Here is a 20,741-nt window from a genome sequence, read left to right as displayed (position 1 = left end):
AACCTGTAATGGACGAGTCAGTCTTATATGTTTATTGACCCTGGCGGGACCAGCGTTGGGCAGGTCTATGGTTGAACAAATATTGAGCATCTAGGAGTCTTACTGGATCCCCTAGTTTGACATTTCATAAATCTTTCTTAAATATTAAAGTTTAAAGCTAAGTCCCTGCTTCAGTGAGAGGTTTCAATGTCTTTTTTCAATGGAAGGTCTTCCTGGTAATATTGTATGACTATAACTATGTCTTTGAAGATACACCAGGGGCTACAAATAGCCTCACTTTTGCATGCAGGCTTACACTTCATAGAAAGTTGTGCTTATTTTTAGATATAGCTGTTGTGCCCCAAGAGATGGAGTTATAACTGGGAAGGCAAGGGCAGCGATATCTAGTGGTGATAAACACTGTAAGTACTTGGATATCACAATTAAATACATAACAAACCTCAGATTTTCTCCACCTTCAGAGCATTCATACTCCAGCTGGGAAGGTTGGCCAGCAACAAATTTCTTCAGGTTCGATAGCTCCAGCGCCTTCCAGATCTCATCATCGCTGTACTTGTTAAATGGATCAAGGTTCATTCTTAAAGTTCCAGAAAAGAGTACAGGGTCCTAAAATATAGAAGACTATATATAAGGATTTTATACAAAGTAACCCTTTATACATGGACCTTCTCTGTCTTTACTGTTCATAAAAGTTAGAATAGAATTAGTTTTTGGGCACAGAATCACAATGGAAAATTCACCTGGAAATAACCTGCTCAAGGGGAGTATGGGATGTGCTGTGCTGTGTGCTTGGGATTTCTTGGAGATGAACAAATTGCTAACATTTTTGTTGTTCGTTGTATCTGAGTTATTTTGCTAAACAATTTCTCAAACAATGGATCCCATACTTGTACTGTGGTAGGGATCCCCAACCTTTCTTACTTGGGAGCCACAGTCAAATGTAAAAAGACTTGGGGAGCAACACAAGCACCATAAAAGTTCATGGAGGAGCCAAATAAGGGCTGTGATTGGCTATTAGGGGCCTCTATGCACCCTATCAGCTTACAGGGGCTTTATTTGGTAGGAAATCTTGTTTTTATTCAACCAAAACTTGCCCCCAAGTCAGGAATTCAAAAATAACTCCCTGGTTTGGGGGCACTGAGAGCAACATCCAAGGGGTTGGGGAGCAACATGTTGCCCCTGAGCCACTGGTTGGGGATCCCTGTACTATAGCATATGGGTTAATTGCTTTGCATATATCGGATGATGCATATTGGTGGGCCTTACCTGAGGAATTATAGTAAGCCTGGACCGGAGATCCTGGAGACCAATCTCCGATATATTCACGTTGTCTATTTTAACGATTCCTTCTGCAGGTTCCAAAATCCGGAACAAGCAAAGTGTCATTGAAGATTTCCCCGCTCCGGTTCTGCCAACAATTCCCACCTACAAAATAATTTTAAGGCAAAATTTTGTAAAAATCCAAAGCAATAGGGAATTTGTTAATACATTTGATTTGACCAAGTGGAGATGAAGACTAAATATACAGGGGACCTTTAAGGTGGAATTGTCTTTCTTATTCATAACATGTTACACTTTACCTTTTCTCCTCCGTTTACTTTAAGATTTAGGTTCTTCAGCACCAGATCCAAACCAGCTCTGTACCGGACCGAATAGTTTGACAGTTCAACTTCCCCTTTGCTAGGCCAGTCCTCTGGTGGTTTCGTATCTTCTATGTGCCAGGGCGCCTACAAATAAACCAGTTATTGCTCATTAAACAAACAAATGTGCTTATTGCAAATGAAACTGTATATATATATATAGGTTGTACCGCAACATGTACCTCTGTCTCATTCTCTGCATATTCCTTTACTCTCTCCACAGCTACGATGTTGGTCTCCAGATCTGAAGTCATCCTCACCATCCAGTTTAGGGACATTGTTACCTACAGGGCATGTTGAATAAAACAATTTATGGGTTACAAAAGTCAGAAACCTGTGTGCACAGGGCTCTTCAATCTGTTAGGAGACCATGGTGATGCGCACTGCTGCCACAAAGCAACCGGCATGTTGCAAAATACTGGGCTAAATAGTAGCATTGTTCATTTCAGGTGTAACATGTGTAACTTGTGTTCAGGAACAAACAGAACACAGAAGGTATGGACATACCTGTAATGCATAGGACACTGACAGCCCTACCAGCCCAGGGCTTAGGTGCTCCCTGCCAAGGACTGCAAACAGAGCAGCAAACAGGACCACGCAGTTGCCAACAAACTCCACTCTAACACCCAGCCACCTGTAGAGACATAAGGCAAGTTACCAGGTCAGAATATTCCCTCTGTTACTATAGGCACCATCTCTCCCTACTATACCTGCTATCCCACAGCCCCAGTCCCTTCCCAGAGGCTATTATCCCCCCACTGCTACTATAGGCACCATCTCTCCCTACTATACCTGCTATCTCACAGCCCCAGTCCCTTCCCAGAGGCTATTATCCCCCCACTGCTACTATAGGCACCATCTCTCCCTACTATACCTGCTATCCCACAGCCCCAGTCCCTTCCCAGAGGCTATTATCCCCCACTGCTACTATAGGCACCATCTCTCCCTACTATACCTACTATCCCACAGCCCCAGTCCCTTCCCAGAGGCTATTATCCCCCCACTGCTACTATAGGCACCATCTCTCCCTACTATACCTGCTATCCCCAGCCCCAGTCCCTTCCCAGAGGCTATTATCCCCCCACTGCTACTATAGGCACCATCTCTCCCTACTATACCTGCTATCCCCCAGCCCCAGTCCCTTCCCAGAGGCTATTATCCCACTGCTACTATAGGCACCATCTCTCCCTACTATACCTGCTATCCCACAGCCCCAGTCCCTTCCCAGAGGCTATTATCCAATCATTGTACAGTGTAATTGTGGGCATTACTGCTGTACCGTGCTGCTGCCTCCATCTTGCCCTACTGTCACCATCATGTCTTCAGTCTTCATATTGTTCTGCTGCCTCCATCCTTTGACCTACTGCCACTATCTTACCCTGTTGTCTCCCTACTTTTCCCATAATGTACTTCTGTCTCCATCTTGCCCTACTGTCTCTATTATGCCCTACTGTCTCTATATTGCCTGCTGTTCCCATCTTTCTCTATTATCTTGCCCTGCTAAAAACTGCTGAAAAATGTTCTTTGGGGAGGCCAAGATTTTAGGTGCAAGAGAGAGCTAATAATTATTAGAGTATTTAATAAAGGTCTTGCTTCTTGGATGAGCTGGGCAGAATTAGTTACTAAAAAATCCCAAGCTAAACTCTCTTTGCAAGACTTTTTATGTTTAGCATATCCATGGGCTGGATCTTTAGAGAATGTTTCAAACTAATGAACCAACATAGTCTAAGATTATAATTTAATTAAATAGGAAAACACAAGTCTACACAGCACATTACTTAGAGAAGATGTTGGGCAACCTACAAGGGGGTGACCCTTCCCCTGTAGGAGGGAGGGATTCTCCTATTGGTGCTCTGCCTAAGACGAAGGTTAGCACCAGTAGTGTAGTGTAGTGGTGTCTTTGTCCTGAGTTCGATTCAGACACCATCTTCTGTATAAAGCCTGGGTACCAGGCCCTTGTGAACAAGGATTAGTGATACAGTTGGAATCTGTCAGAGTACAGTGAATAAGGGCAGCTGGGTGAGCCATTATAGGAAAGGTAGTAGGGATAGTACCCTGCAGGCAATACTTGCTTAGTGCAGAGACCACAGTTGAAGGGGACCCAGGGTATTCTCTCTAGTCCTGGTATTTGATGTACGTATCTCTGCATTTAGCAAGGTTTAACCCGTCAGAGAGACTCTACCCTTCTGATGTGTCCTACCTCATCTGAGTGTCATCTCTGCACTGTTGCCTTTTCTGCTATTAAAATATTATTCAGATAGATACATAGATAGATAGATAGATAGATAGATAGATAGATAGATAGATAGATGATAGATAGATAGATAGATAGATAGATAAATAGATAGATAGATAGATAGATGATAGATAGATAGATAGATAGATAGATAGATAGATAGATAGATAGATGATAGATAGATAAATAGATGATAGATAGATAGATAGATAGATAGATAGATAGATAGATAGATAAATAGATGATAGATAGATAGATAGATAGATAGATGATAGATAGATAGATAGATAGATAGATAGATAGATAGATAGATAGATGATAGATAGATAGATAGATAGATAGATAGATAGATAGATAGATAGATAGATAGATAGATAGATAGATAGATAGATAGATGGATGGATGGATAGATAGATGATAGATAGATGGATAGATGATAGATAGATAGATGATAGATAGATAGATAGATAGATAGATAGATAGATAGATAGATAGATAGATAGATAGATAGATAGATAGATACTGTAGATAGATGATAGATAGATAGATAGATAGATAGATAGATAGATAGATAGATAGATGGATGGATAGATAGATGATAGATAGATAGATGGATAGATGATAGATAGATCCTGTTGGCTGTATAAGAACCACTGGGGTCCAACTGAGTTATTCAAGCAGGGAGTTATAGTACAGCTACACTGCCCTTCCTGCACCATTCCAGTGAGGGCCCAACCAGAGTGCATGTAATGCCTGCTGTGTGAGGAGCTGTAAGAGCTGCTTTTACGTTACACTTGGAAAAACCAAGATTCGGTTCGGTATTCGGCCTTTTTCGGGAAGGTTTGGATACGGGCGAATCCACGGTCCTGGCCAAACCGAATCCAAATAAGCATATGCTAATTAGGATTTGGAAGGGTTAATGTCGCTGCATAAACACAGAAGTGTCACACGCGGCAACATTTAACCCTTTCAAGTCCTAATTAGCATTCAGTGTTCAGCTGAATCCCTTAACATGGATTCGGGGGGTTCGGCCCAACCCAAAAAACTAGGTTTGGTGCATCCCTAGTAAAAACATGTTTCCCTTAAACTGCTAAGGGAACCCCTGAATAATCCTTATATAATGCTTAGAGAGCCAGCGTTGTGCTGGGGGCAAGGGAATCATGGGAGTCAGTTACAGAGCCAGAAATGACTAGGATTTCAGGGAGTCATTTGTGCAAGTTAATTGTGTGTGACTGGGGCCTGGTGGCTTCTAGTTAAACCCCTGATTAGCAGTCAGTGCAGACTATGGAATCCGCTCAGAGACCCAGAATCACTGCATTATCAGGGTCGGACTGGGCCGCCGGGACACCGGGAAAAATCCCGGTGGGCCCCGGCCCTAGTGGGCCCCAGAGGCCCAGTCCGACCTTTGCCAGCGCTCCCCCTACTGACTGTTCCTCCACGACGCGTTCAATTTATACGCGCTCGGGGAGGACGTCAGGCGGGGGCCCTGCGGGGGGGTTAGGGGGGCCCCTGGGGGGGGGTTAGGGGACACGGCTGGGGCACCCAGTCCGACTCTGTGCATTATAACTATTCCACTTATAAAGATATCCAGAAACTCCATACACTGAGTCTTTTGGGTTCCATATGTATAAAATATACTTTAATTTCATATGTAATTACCTGCCACACAGACAGGCACGGAGATGAATAGAAGTGCTTGCCCAGTAGCAGCACAGGGAGTGAGTTGTTATCCACAGAAAGACAATGATTTACCTTTTGGAACATAATAATAATCGCACTCCGGGAGGGTGGAAATTGCCCAACAGGCAGGAGGGCAGCTGCAGGAAAAAGAGCAGCAGAGCAAAGATTTCTGGGATCCAGAGGGGAAGAAATACAGAAAGAAGCTGAAGAGCAAAGAAAGAAAGGAGAAAAGGGGAGAGTCAGACGAACGGGATCAATTGCACTCGCCCAAACATAAACTCTCATTAAAGTCTTGTGTCGCGGAAAGGAAAATAATATCAGGAAATGAAAGGGGAGGAGAGAAAGAGCACGTGGCACGAGGTGTCTGAGGTGTGGAAAATGGCAACACAGAAAGGAACAGTGGCCACAGGTGGAGATGGAGATGCCCAATATGGCAGCCTCTTTGTCATGAGTTGGTAGTGTATAATCACACAACTGCCACTACAGAGGCCCATCTTTGCCCTGGTAAAACCAATGGACCATGGGCTGGCAGGTTACTTGGTTCTTGGTCTAATCACTGTTTTATGTGGTTGCTAACGCACTTAGTACAATGGCCATCAGGGCTTTCCAGCTGCCTGGAGCTGCCATCTTACTAACCCCAATGAGCTATATACCAGGAAAGATCATTTTAGCCCTACAACCAGGTGGCTGGTCACAAGAGGACCAATTCCCATACAGAATAGTTCAGATACAGTATTGCTTGGGTCGGTAGATAATATCAGCTACTCCTAGCTCCATATCTATGAAGGATTTACTTACTTAAGTCCTACTAGGGATGTTAGTAACTGCAATACAAATGCATACAATTCCATTTATCTACACTGCACATTATCTGCCTTTTATCCACCCCAACTGCCAAATTGCCCAGACTGCCCTGCAAAGATGATGCATCCTATCAAATCCAATTGTTCTATGTAGTTTAGGCTTTGATATATAGTTTCAGTGTGTGAATGTGAAAAATGCCATTTGTCATTTTGACTTGTAGACGCACTAAAGGAAGAAGGGGACACGGGTGATGTTGGTTGAGCTGTGACAGAACAGGAGCTCCATCTGCCGTCTAATGAAAGCCATAGCATCTGCAGCTCCACTGCTTTCCTCAGCTGACCCAGAACACCGTGCGTTGTTTGTTTACTACTAAGTGCCACCCTACAAGGTACACAAGCAAACCTTTTATAAAGCTGCTACAGCCGTGCTAAGCTTATTATTTATTCACCCTGTGTCAGTTTGTATTTTCTAACATTAATTTGATTCACGGGGCTCCATGCTGCACATGTAGAAATGTTCAATAGGAACCTGAGGATATGATAAAACAGGTCCCCAGAACCGTAAGAAGGACACCCTAAACAAGGCCACAAGTGATCCCCAACATTAACCATGCCCAGCTTATGCCAGATCCCCACTGGCTTCAACTGCACCTGCTTCTGCTAGAAGATAGCCAAGAAATGGACCTGAAGCGGCACAAGATGGTGGCCCTCAACCCTGCTGTGCTACTCTGCTATACAGGAAAAGGCAGGGAAAACAGCATTGTTTAGGGCAGTGATCCCCAACCAGTGGCTCGGGGGCAACATGTTGGATGTTGCTCTCAGTGCCCCCAAACCAGGTTATTTTTGAATTCCTGACTTGGGGGCAAGTTTTGGTTGAATAAAAACAAGATTTCTTACCAAATAAAGCCCCTGTAAGCTGATAGGGTGCATAGAGGCCCCTAATAGCCAATCACAGCCCTTATTTGGCTCCTCCTTGAACGTTTATGGTGCTTGTGTTGCTCCCCAAGTCTTTTTACATTTCCCTTATGGAAGGAAGGTTGGAAGGCATTAGAGAGAAAGAGTGGAAAGGAAGGAAGGAAGGAAGGAAGGAAAGAAGGAAGGAAGGAAGGAAGGAAGGAAGGAAGGATAGCAGAAAGGATCTAGACAAAGAGAGAGAGGGAAAGAGTAAGAATGGATAGTACATGGGGAGGAAAGTAGAAAGGAAAGAAGGAAGAGAGAAAAGGAATACAACAGTAGGAATGGAGCATAAAACAAAAGGAGGGAAGACTGAAGCAAGGAGGGACAAGAAACAACACTAGGAATAAAATAATAAGACCTCAGAAAACCCAACACCAGATAGTTCAACAAAAAGCTCCATTAGCCACTGTTCCTACAGAAAACAAAGCTGAGGTAACCCGAGGATAGCCAAGGGTACACTGCATTACAGGACGGGATTAATATTAAGTGCTTTCAGAGTTTGTCCAATAGAACAAAAACCTCCTGACGCTGAGCTGAATGCACATTCAAACGAAAAAGTATTCAAAATGCAAATGCACCCACGATTCCCTGATTAATAGTCTGCCCCAGGGCATGTATAATGTCCTTTGTTTTAGCACCGGATGTATTTGCATTTTTATTGCACCCTGGCAAACTAATCACCGTCCTCTCACCTGTTTGATACGATGCCCGGGTAATAACTTTTTTGGTTCTCGTCAACTTTGTTATCACTTAGCACAATGAAGCTGTTTTGCCTCCCGTAGGCCCGGATAATGCTGGCTCCCGTGATGGTCTCGGAGAAATGAGAATATATAGGGGATCGGCTGACGGACTCGAGGCGCTTCAACTGGCGGGATGTTGCAACGTAAAACCTCTGGCAGAGAGGAAACACAAAAAAACCCCAAAATGTTACATATAGCATCAATCAAAACGAAAAAAGCAACGGCACTCAAGGGCTTAATCCAGGGCTCTGCCCTTAAAATCCTTTATTGCGAAACATGGAACATTTCGAGGCTAAGACCGCCCCTTTGTCAAGCATGTACATATAGCATCAATACCAGAGACATCGGGGCAGGATGATGATTGAAGCCTCTGGACTTCAAATAGTGCTGGAGAAGACTGGCCATGTCAAACCTGACCTTGCACTTGGAGCACAAGTTACCATATTGGACCTATCGTGTTCTGGACAAAATAAGATTGCTCCCATATGTGAAGCTGAGAAGGCCCGGCTACTACAAGTAATAATGATGTGCCACTGAGAAAGCCAAAGATCCGAATAGAAGACAGACTAGAGGATACAAATCTGTATGATATAAGTGATATTGGCTGGGCTTACAGATGAGATAAGTGGCCAAAGCACTACCTATTAAACCTACTTAACCTAATTAATGTTTTCCATAGGTATTGAACATCCCAAATGGTGTTACTGTTCTGGACTTAGGCCCACACCCAACCTGAGAGAATAGAACAATTATTTTCAGACAATATTTGGTCTGGCCTTTAGGCTGGGCCCCCTTAGCTCATAACAAGGTTACAGATATATAGAAACATTGGGGTAACAGTCACCCCGCTATAGTTCCAGGGGTACCCAGGGCACAAATAAGCACTCACCCCAAATCCCCCCTAACTGGCCTTCAGGCTGGGCTCCCTTAGCTCATAACAAGGTTACAGATATATAGAAACATTGGGGTAACAGTCACCTTGCTATAGTTCCAGGGGTACCCAGGGCACAAATAAGCACTCACCCCAAATCCCCCCCTAACTGGCCTTCAGGCTGGGCCCCCTTAGCCCATAACAAGGTTACAGATATATAGAAACATTGGGGTAACAGTCACCCCGCTATAGTTCCAGGGGTACCCAGGGCACAAATAAGCACTCACCCCAAATCCCCCCCTAACTGGCCTTCAGGCTGGGCCCCCTTAGCCCATACAAGGTTACAGATATATAGAAACATTGGGGTAACAGTCACCCCGCTATAGTTCCAGGGGTACCCAGGGCACAAATAAGCACTCACCCCAAATCCCCCCTAACTGGCCTTCAGGCTGGGCCCCCTTAGCCCATAACAAGGTTACAGATATATAGAAACATTGGGGTAACAGTCACCCTGCTATAGTTCCAGGGGTACCCAGGGCACAAATAAGCACTCACCCCAAATCCCCCCCTAACTGGCCTTCAGGCTGGGCCCCCTTAGCCCATAACAAGGTTACAGATATATAGAAACATTGGGGTAACAGTCACCCCGCTATAGTTCCAGGGGTACCCAGGGCACAAATAAGCACTCACCCCAAATCCCCCCCTAACTGGCCTTCAGGCTGGGCCCCCTTAGCCCATAACAAGGGTACAGATATATAGAAACATTGGGGTAACAGTCACCCTGCTATAGTTCCAGGGGTACCCAGGGCACAAATAAGCACTCACCCCAAATCCCCCCTAACTGGCCTTCAGGCTGGGCTCCCTTAGCTCATAACAAGGTTACAGATATATAGAAACATTGGGGTAACAGTCACCCTGCTATAGTTCCAGGGGTACCCAGGGCACAAATAAGCACTCACCCCAAATCCCCCCTAACTGGCCTTCAGGCTGGGCCCCCTTAGCCCATAACAAGGTTACAGATATATAGAAACATTGGGGTAACAGTCACCCTGCTATAGTTCCAGGGGTACCCAGGGCACAAATAAGCACTCACCCCAAATCCCCCCCTAACTGGCCTTCAGGCTGGGCCCCCTTAGCCCATAACAAGGTTACAGATATATAGAAACATTGGGGTAACAGTCACCCCGCTATAGTTCCAGGGGTACCCAGGGCACAAATAAGCACTCACCCCAAATCCCCCCCTAACTGGCCTTCTGGCTGGGCCCCCTTAGCCCATAACAAGGGTACAGATATATAGAAACATTGGGGTAACAGTCACCCTGCTATAGTTCCAGGGGTACCCAGGGCACAAATAAGCACTCACCCCAAATCCCCCCCTAACTGGCCTTCAGGCTGGGCCCCCTTAGCCCATAACAAGGTTACAGATATATAGAAACATTGGGGTAACAGTCACCCTGCTATAGTTCCAGGGGTACCCAGGGCACAAATAAGCACTCACCCCAAATCCCCCCCTAACTGGCCTTCAGGCTGGGCCCCCTTAGCTCATAACAAGGTTACAGATATATAGAAACATTGAAGTCTCCTCCCCCTACCTTAAAGGTGTAATGGAAAGGTAAAACCAATATCTTACCTGCACAAATATATATGCAATGGCGAGAGGGATGATCACCACTGCAAAGAGGGGTGTGCTCGCTACAATTACAATCATTGTGGACAGCGATGTGAAAAATGTTGCCAGGAACATTAAGATTGTTCCGGGTATCACTTCATCAATCACATAGATATCTTTGGAAAAGCGGTTGATGATGCGCCCGATAGGCGTTGTGTCATAGAAAGACTGGGGCGTGTGCATTTTGTTGTCGAGGAGGGCAGAATGGAGTTTCCGTGCTGCTCCTATTCCAGCAATGGCCAGAGAGAAAGAAGATGTCATGACCAGTAGACCTGTCAATAAAATAAAAACATGGGCATCTATATGGCCTTTAACTGTTATGCAAATCAAATACGTACATTGTATAAGGTGCCCTGATATGACTTGGCAATCAGGGCCAGAAAAATGTCCATATTGCAAGGGGTTAATTTAGGTCTTTAGGCACAGGAGACCTTGAAAATCCTGAAGCCAAATCCCAATGCTGTTTATATTGGATGAAAGCTTTGGGTGATTTTTTAAATTCCCTTAATAACTTAATAATGACACAGTAGTGGCAGTAGATGATAGTACAGCCATACTAGTAGGAGCAGGTATTGTAGGGCAAGATGAAAGCAGTAGCACCTAATAACCTGTTGTTCCTCAGTGGACAACCTGGGTTTTGGCCTGGGTCCAGTCATAATTAAAGACAAAGTTACAATTTTACACCTGAACTGATCTCTTATGACTGTCACCTAGCAAATATGTCAGCTAAACATCCACACGACAGTTACTCTTACCCTGTAGGATGCCCAGAGCGGCGTACACTCCCACTCGCATTTGTGTGTTCTGCTGGGTTTGATTTATTACTGGTTCATTGGTCCAGTCACTAAGCCACACATTTGCACCTATGGCCGCTGCATTTTGACAGGAGTACAGGAAACATATAAAGACAGAGATTGCCAACCCAACCGCCTTCATATACTGCCAGAACACCGTCATTTTTACCTAGAAATAAACAAAACATTGCACATAAGTATTACAAAAACTAGTGAACAGCAGTCTACTAAGTGTGGCCTCAGCCGATAAGGAGACCTATGCCCGTAAGGAATTCCCCTGTAAGGAGAAAAATAAGGTGTTTTTTTGCATATTTGTCAAACCTACCCTTCCTGTCTCTGTAGTTTCCGTCTGAATAAGCTTCTCTGTTGGTGGTTGTTTGGCCACTAGGTTCTCTGATGGCTTCTTTTCAGTAAACCTTCTCCTCGTTGACATTGCATGGGAAGGTTCTCCATCAGATAGTATGCTTATCTGCCTGAGAATACAGAAGTTGTAGTTGTTGATTACATATGCAATAGAGGTTGTTACAGTTGCAATGGCGGCCTGCAGCAGGGAACGCCAGTAAAGCTGGCCATACACCTTCAGATCCGGTCACTTGGCGATGTCGCCAAGCGAGCGGATCTTCTCCCGATATCCCCACCTACGGGAGAATGCAGGCTAACTCGGTCGTTTGGCACTGGGGCCAGACGATCAAATTATAACGGCAGGTATAGGCAAAGTTGGTTCGGGGACCGCATCAACGAGCCGATGCGGTCCCCAATCCGATTAGATTTTTTAACCTGCCCGATCGATATCTGGGCGATTTCAGGCCAGATATCGGTCGGGCAGGCCCGTCGGTAGTGCCCATACACGGGCCGATTAGCTGCTGAATCTGTCTAAGGGACCCATATCGGCAGCTAGAATTGCCCAGTGTATGGGGACCTTAAGAACAATGTGTTAAAAGAATTATTCCGCCCTGCCATAGATATTATCCTTTGGGCTTCAAAGTCCATTTGAACACAATTCAAATGGATCTTGGCCTTGCAGTATTAGGAATTTACTTCTCACCTGATGAACTTCTTGCGGGCTTCATTGGCAACGGGCTCATTATCTGCCAGATCGGTGTGAGTGCTTAATGTTTCCTCGGCCAATAAAACTTCTTCTTCATCTGGAACTGAAAGCAGAGAATGTGAATGGAAAAAAAACTTCAAAATCTTATAAAAGAAAATGTTTACAAACATTTGTAAACCACTTTGTTGTTGAGAAGCCAAACAAAAAAGTAAATGGCTTAGAAAACAAAAACAAAAAAATGAAATCAAATAGCAAAGTAAAAATCATTACACATCTATCATACTGTAAGTTCATTTTGAGATACTCTTCCCCTTTAAATTGAGTATATCCATATAGTTCTGGATTCTGCAGGGGTATGTACATGCTGGTACCATATGACTAGACAATCACATGGGTAACAGAAAGACTCACCCCCACGGAGGCCAAAAAAGTAATTATAACCTTTCCAGAAGTATATCAGTTCCACAATACTCCTTGCTTTCTGTGGTGCTTTATTGCAGGGAGTCTGAAGAAAGACTATGGTTTAATCAGTTAGAATGTTGGCCCGGCCTGCATCAATGACAAGGATGATTGAGTCACTAACTTGTTATATCTTCCTCTTCTACTTCGTCATCAAAAGCATAATTACGCAGGAATTCAGAAAAGGCTCCATTTTGCTTCAAAAGCTCTTGATAAGATCCCATTTCTGTGACTCTTCCATCCACCAATACAACAATATGGTCGACTTGGGGCAGGAAACTAATGCCATGAGTGACTAACACTCTTGTCTGCAATATGAAATACAAACCGTTAGTACACCATGCAACACTCTAGTTTTTCTGAGATCCTTGTATGGTAATTTTTATTTCCATTGTATTATGATAGTTGCCTTTCCATCTTGTCCTACTGTCTCCATCTTGTCCTACTGTCTCCATCTTGCCCTACTGTCTCCTGTCTCCATCTTGCCCTACTGTCTCCATCTTGTCCTACTGTCTCCATCTTGCCCTACTGTCTCCATCTTGTCCTACTGTCTCCATCTTGCCCTACTGTCTCCATCTTGCCCTACTGTCTCCATCTTGTCCTACTGTCTCCATCTTGTCCTACTGTCTCCATCTTGCCCTACTGTCTTCATCTTGCCCTACTGTCTCCATCTTGTCCTACTGTCTCCATCTTATCCCACTGTCTTCATCTTGCCCTACTGTCTCCAGTTTTCATCTTGTCGTACAGTCACCATCTTTCCCTACTTTTTCATATTGCCTGTTATAATCTGGTCCTGCTGTCTTCATTTTGTCCTACTTTACCTATCTGGGCATTATTCCACCAACATCCCTTACTGTTAACCCCCAGACTCATTCTACATAGAACTGAGATACCTACAAAGAAAATCAGCCTGTTTTTCCTCACATTTAAAAGATAAGACATTGTGGTAGTCAAGGCTAAAATGGACCTGATGTATTTGCATTTATCTCACCATATACTTCACCTGTGTGTTCAGCTAATAAGAAGCTAATGTACTACATACTGATATGCAAGAGGCTGAACCCCCATACCTGGTCAGTCCAGGGGAAGAACTTAAAATGGAGGTCAGCTAAGGTAAGGTACTTTCATTGTTATTTGATGGAAAAGTTACCATAATTCTGGTAACTTAGTGGCACAGATTAAATAATCACGAAATTCATATATGGGAAAACTTGGCATCTCCAATGTCATAAAGAAAACCCTTGGTGTGTAGGAAGGTTATTAAAGTGGTGCTGACAGTTTGCAGCATTTGCTTCTCTGGCTGCAGCCACAGGGGGACTCTGCAGGGCACTTTTACCACCATCTACTACACATGACACATCCCTTAAGAAAGTCTTCAGTAAACGCAGTTGTAGGGGGACGGAACTTACTTTTCCACGTAGCAACCCATCGGGTCCTATTACGTTGTCAAAGATGTGTTTTGCCACATGAGCGTCCACAGCGGAGAGAGGGTCGTCCAAGAGATACACGTCGGCATTGCTAAACACAGCCCGGGCAAGGCTCACTCGCTGCTTCTGCCCTCCTGACAGATTAATCCCCTGAGAAACAATAGGACAGAAACATATTATCATCCAGTTGTGGAATATAAATACATATTACAGACCTAGAAACTACATAAAGCAACCCCTGTCTTCTTGGATTTTCATTCCTGATCTTGTTTGCCTACTTGCACCCATTATTGTAAGGTACATATACAATTTGTTTAGCCCTGAGGCTAACTGGGTGAGTTTAATTGCTTAAAAGAAGTCCCAGTTATGAGAGATTTAATATAAAGTTGCCGGTCGACATGTCATCTAGTTTAACAGGTACCTTCTCTCCAATCTCAGTCTGGTCCCCACCAGGTAGGACTTCCAGATCCGTCACTAACGCACAGGCTTCCAAAACCTTCTTGTAGTTCTTTTCATTCGCAGCTCTGCCAAACAGAATATTGTCTTTTAGGGTGCAGTTTTGTATCCAGGCTTGTTGAGGAACGTACGCCACGGAACCCTAGAAAACAGGAAAGCAAATGTGCAAAAGAAGGTTATGGCAGATTGTAAGGGCCTTACAAAGCAAAGATGTACAATTAAAACATACAATGTGTTTATAATATAGGCATTACAAGAGGTTTTATTTCAGTGGTAAGTATGTTCTATTGACAGAAAGTTGAATGAAAAAGGAGCATACCCGCACAGACACCTCCCCTTCTTCTTTTTCCATTTCACCAAGAAGGGCCGACACCAAAGAAGATTTTCCACAGCCAACCTGGCCTACAACTGCCACCAGGGAGCCACTTGGGACCAACAAGTTAATACTGTGTATGAAACAAAATGGTTTAAAATGAAGAGTATACTAACAGTAAAGCACAAAAGATGCCATAACATTATCAGTTGATTAATTGTAGTTTCTGGGTCACATCTGAGTTCAAGTCAAACCTGAAGTCTAACTGGTTAAACAAAAATAAACTGTAAGGGGACAACTGAGCCAGAAGTCACACAAGTAGTGTAAGATGGCCTTTAACACGTCAGGGAAGGAACAGTCCGGCAGGGAGAGCACCAGCAAAGGTTTGGGTCTGGCCCGCCGGGGCCCACCAGGATTTTTCCCGGTGTCCTGGGGGCCAAGTCCAACCCTGAAGATAGCTGTTTTAGAAGATGGAGACAATAGGACAAGATGGAGACAGTAGTGCAAGATGGAGACAATAGGACAAGATGGAGACAGTAGGGCAAGATGGAGACAGTAGGGCAAGATGGAGACAGAAGGGCAATATGGAGACAGTAGGGCAAGATGGAGACAGAAGGACAAGATGGAGACAGTAGGGCAAGATGGAGACAGTAGGGCAAGATGGAGACAGAAGGGCAAGATGGAGACAGTAGGGCAAGATGGAGACAGTAGGGCAAGATGGAGACAGTAGGGCAAGATGGAGACAGTAGGGCAAGATGGAGACAGTAGGGCAAGATGGAGACAGAAGGGCAAGATGGAGACAGTAGGGCAAGATGGAGACAGAAGGACAAGATGGAGACAGTAGGGCAAGATGGAGACAGTAGGGCAAGATGGAGACAGTAGGGCAAGATGGAGACAGTAGGGCAAGATGGAGACAGTAGGTCAGGATGAAGAAAGTAGGTTAAGGTGGTGACAGCATTGCATGATGGAGACAGTAGGACAAGATGGAGACAGTAGGTAAGATGGAGACAGTAGGGCAAGATGGAGACAGTAGGACAAGATGAAGACAGTAGGATAAGATGGAGACAGTAGGATAAGATGGAGACAGTAGGTCAAGATGGAGACAGTACGTCAAGATGGAGACAGTAGGGCAAGATGGAGACAGTAGGGCAAGATGAAGACAGAAGGTTAAGGTGGAGACAGTGGGACAAGATGGAGACAGTAGGGCAAGATTGCAAAAAAAAAAACTTCCCATCTTATTGTTTGGCTTAAATAGCCACTGTCTCATCATTCACACAAAGGGCATTTTACCAACTAAAGTTGTCTAAACTCGTATATCATGTAAGAAACAATATGGGGCTACCTTGAATTACCATTACATGACAACCAATTAGATCTATTTTTTGATCAAAACTGATTGGTTGTTATTGGTAAATGCACATTCGCTAATTAGCATCTGTGTTAGCAAATCACTCTGTGTATATAAATTGGCAACACATTGCTTGGCAAAAGACTACTTCTGGCCATTGTTTTGGAAATGATTCTTACTTTTGTAGTATTGCTCCACCGTTCTTAGCCCAGCTGAACGTCCCATTATGTACTGTGATAGCATTACCTGGTGATTACAAAAAGGAAGAACAGCAGAATTGTGATCATTCCTATGCTTTACAATATATAACATATACAGATACACTTGTGTTAAGATGGCCACTCTTACAAGCTTAGGTGGCTGGTTAATTGAAATTCTGTTTAGTAGGGGAATACCTATGCAGGCCAAGATATAGATTTCTTTGTTCTAAAAGAAAAATTACTTTCTTGCAAATCAGATTTTTTCATATTTTATAACATTTTTTAGTTTTCTTTTTTAGGAAAAAATGTGAAAGCCCAAAGAGATGCAGAAAGCCTCCCAAGGACACATCATCATGTGTTTGATTGGAAACCTTTCTATCATTCCAATTTATCGAGAATCTTTAAGAATCGACAATGTCTTGCGTTGCTTTATTATTGCTGTCTAAAGGTGGCCATACACGGGCCGATTCTAGCTGCCAATATCGGTCACGGATTCGGCAGGTAATCGGCCCATGTAGGGGCAGTAACGACGGGCCTGCACGACTGGTTAAAAATTGTAGTCGGATCGGGGACCGCATCGGCTCATTGATGCAGTCCCTGAACTGACTGTGCCGATTACTGGCGTTCTAATTTGATTGTTTGGCCCCAGGGCCAAACGACCGAATTAGCCTGAATCCATCCGATATCACCCACCCGTATGTCGCCAAGCGAGTGGATCTAAACGAGTAGGCCCACCTTAAGGGAAATCATGCACAATGTGGGAAAAATTCTCTGGTAATTTCACACTCAAGAAAAATTCAGACTACTCAAAGTGATAAATATCTATAAATCAGAGAAGCACTTGAGATTGACAGAGAAAAATCAAGAAGAATATTTGATAAGTTGCCCCCTTTGTGGTCACTTATAACATTTTATAACATTTAAATCACTACAGTTTCCTTCATCCTTACCTGGTAACGTTTTGTCTTTAGTCACTGCATTCAGGTCTAGTTCATCGTTCGCCAAGAAATTCTGAATTCTTTTAATGGAAACACTTGCCTGAAAACCATTGAAATTAGTTGTTAATATTGGCACAAAGGGAATTATTATGAACCAGTAATAAACACAGCCTCAGGAGATAGGGATGGAACATGTGTAAACTGTAATTGGGAGAAAGCACCCAATATTATAATAGCTTTGCTGTATTCAGAGTAGGGATGCTTTGAATCCAGGATTCAGTTTGGGATTCAGCTTTTTAGCAGGATTTGGATTCGGCCGAATCCACACTCCTGGCCGAGTCAAATTCAAATGCTTAAAATCCCATGATCAGTTCGGTACTCAGCCGAATCCTTTACAAAGGATTCGGGGTTCGCCTGAATCTAAAAATTATGGATTCGGTGCATCTCTAACTCAGAGCTAGTCTAAATAGTATTGGTGCCCAAGGCATATAGTGTGTCATAGCCTTGATAAGGGTAACTGCTGATACCAGCAGTTTTGGGAATTGCCAAAAATTTGAGGTAATCATTCCTTCCACCTTTGGTACTGGAGAGACAGCAGGAGACCGTGTGCGGCTCTTACCTGTGCCAAATTGCTGATGACCTGAGGCAACATATTCAGGGGGAATCTCAGAATGTTAAATAGAGAGAGGGATACAAAGGCTTTCTCTGCATCGAGGATGTTTTTCTCATCAACTGTTACGTAAACTGCAAACGTGGTCAGGGCAACCTATTATTGTATGGGAGAAGATATGTTAAAGGGCCAGTAACAATAAATGAAAAGCCTTTGCACATATTGCTCAGTTAAGGTCCCCATACACGGGCCGATAGAAGCTGCCGATATCAGTCCCTTGGACCGACTCGGCAGCTTATCGGCCCGTGTAGGGGCAGAAACGATCAGACTGGCCGACCGATATCTGGCCTGAAATTGGCCAGATATCGGTCGGCCAGGTTAGAAAATCCCGTCGGATCGGGGACTGCATCGGCTCGTTGATGCGGTCCCCGAACCGACTGCCCCATTGCCGCGTGCAGAATTCGATCGTTTGGCCCAGCAAGGGTAAAAACAAAACAATGATCCATTAATGTTTTATATTGAAATGAAAGAAAAAGAATAGGAATACAACAAAGTTCTATTTATTTGGCTCATTTTAAAAAAAATGGTGTATACAGATGTACAGTGCAGTCTAGAAATATAAATATACAGAACATAGCAAACCCCTAAGGAATTAAACAATCCATTGCAACTGTCACCATTGTTGCAGATACAAAACTTCCAACTCTCACCAAAAACGGGGCACTCGTCCAGGCGAAAGTCGACAGCGCGTTGAGATAGGCCGCCTTCTTCAGGATATTTAACTCTTTGTTTCGTATTTCAAGGACTTTCTGCGCAAACGACGGTTCCCAGGCGTAGAGTTTTAGAACCTTAATTCCGTTCAGGATTTCGTTCATCAGTTTGATACGGGAGTCTTTATACTGCATTTGCTCAACCTGGGTTCAAAATGGAAGCAGAAAAAAACAGTTGAAGTATAAATAGTATTTAAGGGGCTTAGGTTTAGGTTTATACCAGCCCCGCCCACTGCAAAGTTGGTTGCACATTAACAGTAAAAAACAAAATCAGTTACACGATGGACCTTAAAGATGAGTCTACAAGTATTTAACCTAAAAGAAATTTATATTTAAAAATATCTTACTTGTTTGAAAATGTTTGAAAATGTATTAAAGGTAACATAAACCCTCAGAACAAATAAAATATAACATTGCTCAGCAGTTTTTAAAGGAACAGTAACACTAAAAAATGAAAGTGTATAAAAGTAACTAAAATATAATGTGCTGCTGCCCTGCACTGGTAAAAGTTGTGTGTTTACTTCAGAAAGACTACTATAATTTATATAAATAAGCTGCTGTGTAGCCATGGGGGCAGCCATTTAAAGGAGAAAAGGCACAGGCACATAGCAGATAACAGATAAAACACTATTGTATTCTACAGAACTTATCTGTTATCTGCTATGTAACCTGTGCCTTTTCTCCTTTTTTCCAGCTTGAATGGCTGCCCCCATGGCTACACAGCAGCTTATTATATAAATTATAGTAGTGTTACTGTAGCAAACACACCAGTTTTACCAGTGCAGGGCAACAGTACATTATATTTTTATTACTTTAAAGCTCTTTCATTTTTTGGAGTTACTGTTCCTTTAAATGCTAGTAGAATCAATTTGAAACAGCAGCGCCACCTGCTGATCACTTGGCACACTGGCGCTATCAAAATGCATTTTTAAAAACTGCTAATATCTTGAAAACTAATAAAAATTAATGTAAAGGGAGTCATTCTGTTCCCCCAACAGAGATGATAAGGCAGTAGGTTCGTACCAGTGGGAAAACCATCAGGTTGAAACATAATGAATATAGGCAGTAATCTATTAGCCTTATTTTGCACCTACTTGGAACGCTCTTGTTTTCATGGCTATAAAGGCATTGATGGGAATCAATAAAACCATCACAGCGACGCCGGCTAGCACGGACGGTCCCAGGGCCTACAAAGAAAACACACCCACTTTTATTTCAAAGAATTTCCTTCAATTTCCCTGGCATAAGAATGCCACCAGTAGAATATCACACATGGAAGAAAAATCCAATATGGCACCATCATTCGGCAGAAAGCCATGTTTCCTTTCATATAAATGACTCTAGACCTCCGGGTATTATATTTATGGCAACCCGTAACCATTCACAGGAAGTTACCTGCCAGAGGAAGTAGAGAGCGAGGCATATCTGTAACGGAGCAGACCACAGCATGTTGAGAAACGTTGTCAGATCTTGGAAGCGCTGCGCATCGACCGACATCAGGTTCACCACTTCCCCGACAGTCGAAGAGCGTTTTGCGGAGTTTGTGATTACCAATGACTACGTAGTGGGGGAAAAAAAGATATTGAAAGCCTCAGACAAGAAGTAAAAATGTTATATTAAATGTTTTTGCCATTTTTATTGCGTTTGGTTGGGTTAGGGCTCTGCACCAAGTAAAAACAGCCAAGCTTTCAGGGGAAGGAGTACAACCAAAGTCTGTTGCTTATTGAACGACTTTGATACTGAGTGTAGAACTAGGCTGGGAAACTGGGGGCGGATCTGTGC

General features: G+C 43.5%; 1 protein-coding gene across 2 annotated transcripts in view; it reads right to left on the bottom strand.

Annotated features, from left to right (window-relative positions):
• Positions 1-20,741, bottom strand: part of abcc3 (ATP binding cassette subfamily C member 3) — a 48,493-nt gene that overhangs the window by 1,982 nt on the left and 25,770 nt on the right. For both annotated transcript variants that reach the window (NM_001113829.1, XM_031893965.1), the window contains 20 exon segments: positions 440-606; positions 1,267-1,425; positions 1,581-1,727; positions 1,823-1,924; positions 2,148-2,274; positions 8,009-8,208; positions 10,558-10,868; positions 11,352-11,559; positions 11,716-11,863; positions 12,436-12,541; positions 13,022-13,205; positions 14,307-14,474; positions 14,746-14,922; positions 15,100-15,226; positions 16,621-16,687; positions 17,592-17,679; positions 18,199-18,345; positions 18,900-19,103; positions 20,054-20,146; positions 20,355-20,516. In NM_001113829.1, the coding sequence (NP_001107301.1) occupies positions 440-606; positions 1,267-1,425; positions 1,581-1,727; positions 1,823-1,924; positions 2,148-2,274; positions 8,009-8,208; positions 10,558-10,868; positions 11,352-11,559; positions 11,716-11,863; positions 12,436-12,541; positions 13,022-13,205; positions 14,307-14,474; positions 14,746-14,922; positions 15,100-15,226; positions 16,621-16,687; positions 17,592-17,679; positions 18,199-18,345; positions 18,900-19,103; positions 20,054-20,146; positions 20,355-20,516 (3,092 nt within the window).

This window comes from Xenopus tropicalis, chromosome 10 (genome assembly GCF_000004195.4).
Source record: "Xenopus tropicalis strain Nigerian chromosome 10, UCB_Xtro_10.0, whole genome shotgun sequence".
NCBI classification, from domain to species: Eukaryota; Metazoa; Chordata; class Amphibia; order Anura; family Pipidae; genus Xenopus; species Xenopus tropicalis.
This window is presented reverse-complemented; position numbering and strand designations above follow the sequence as displayed.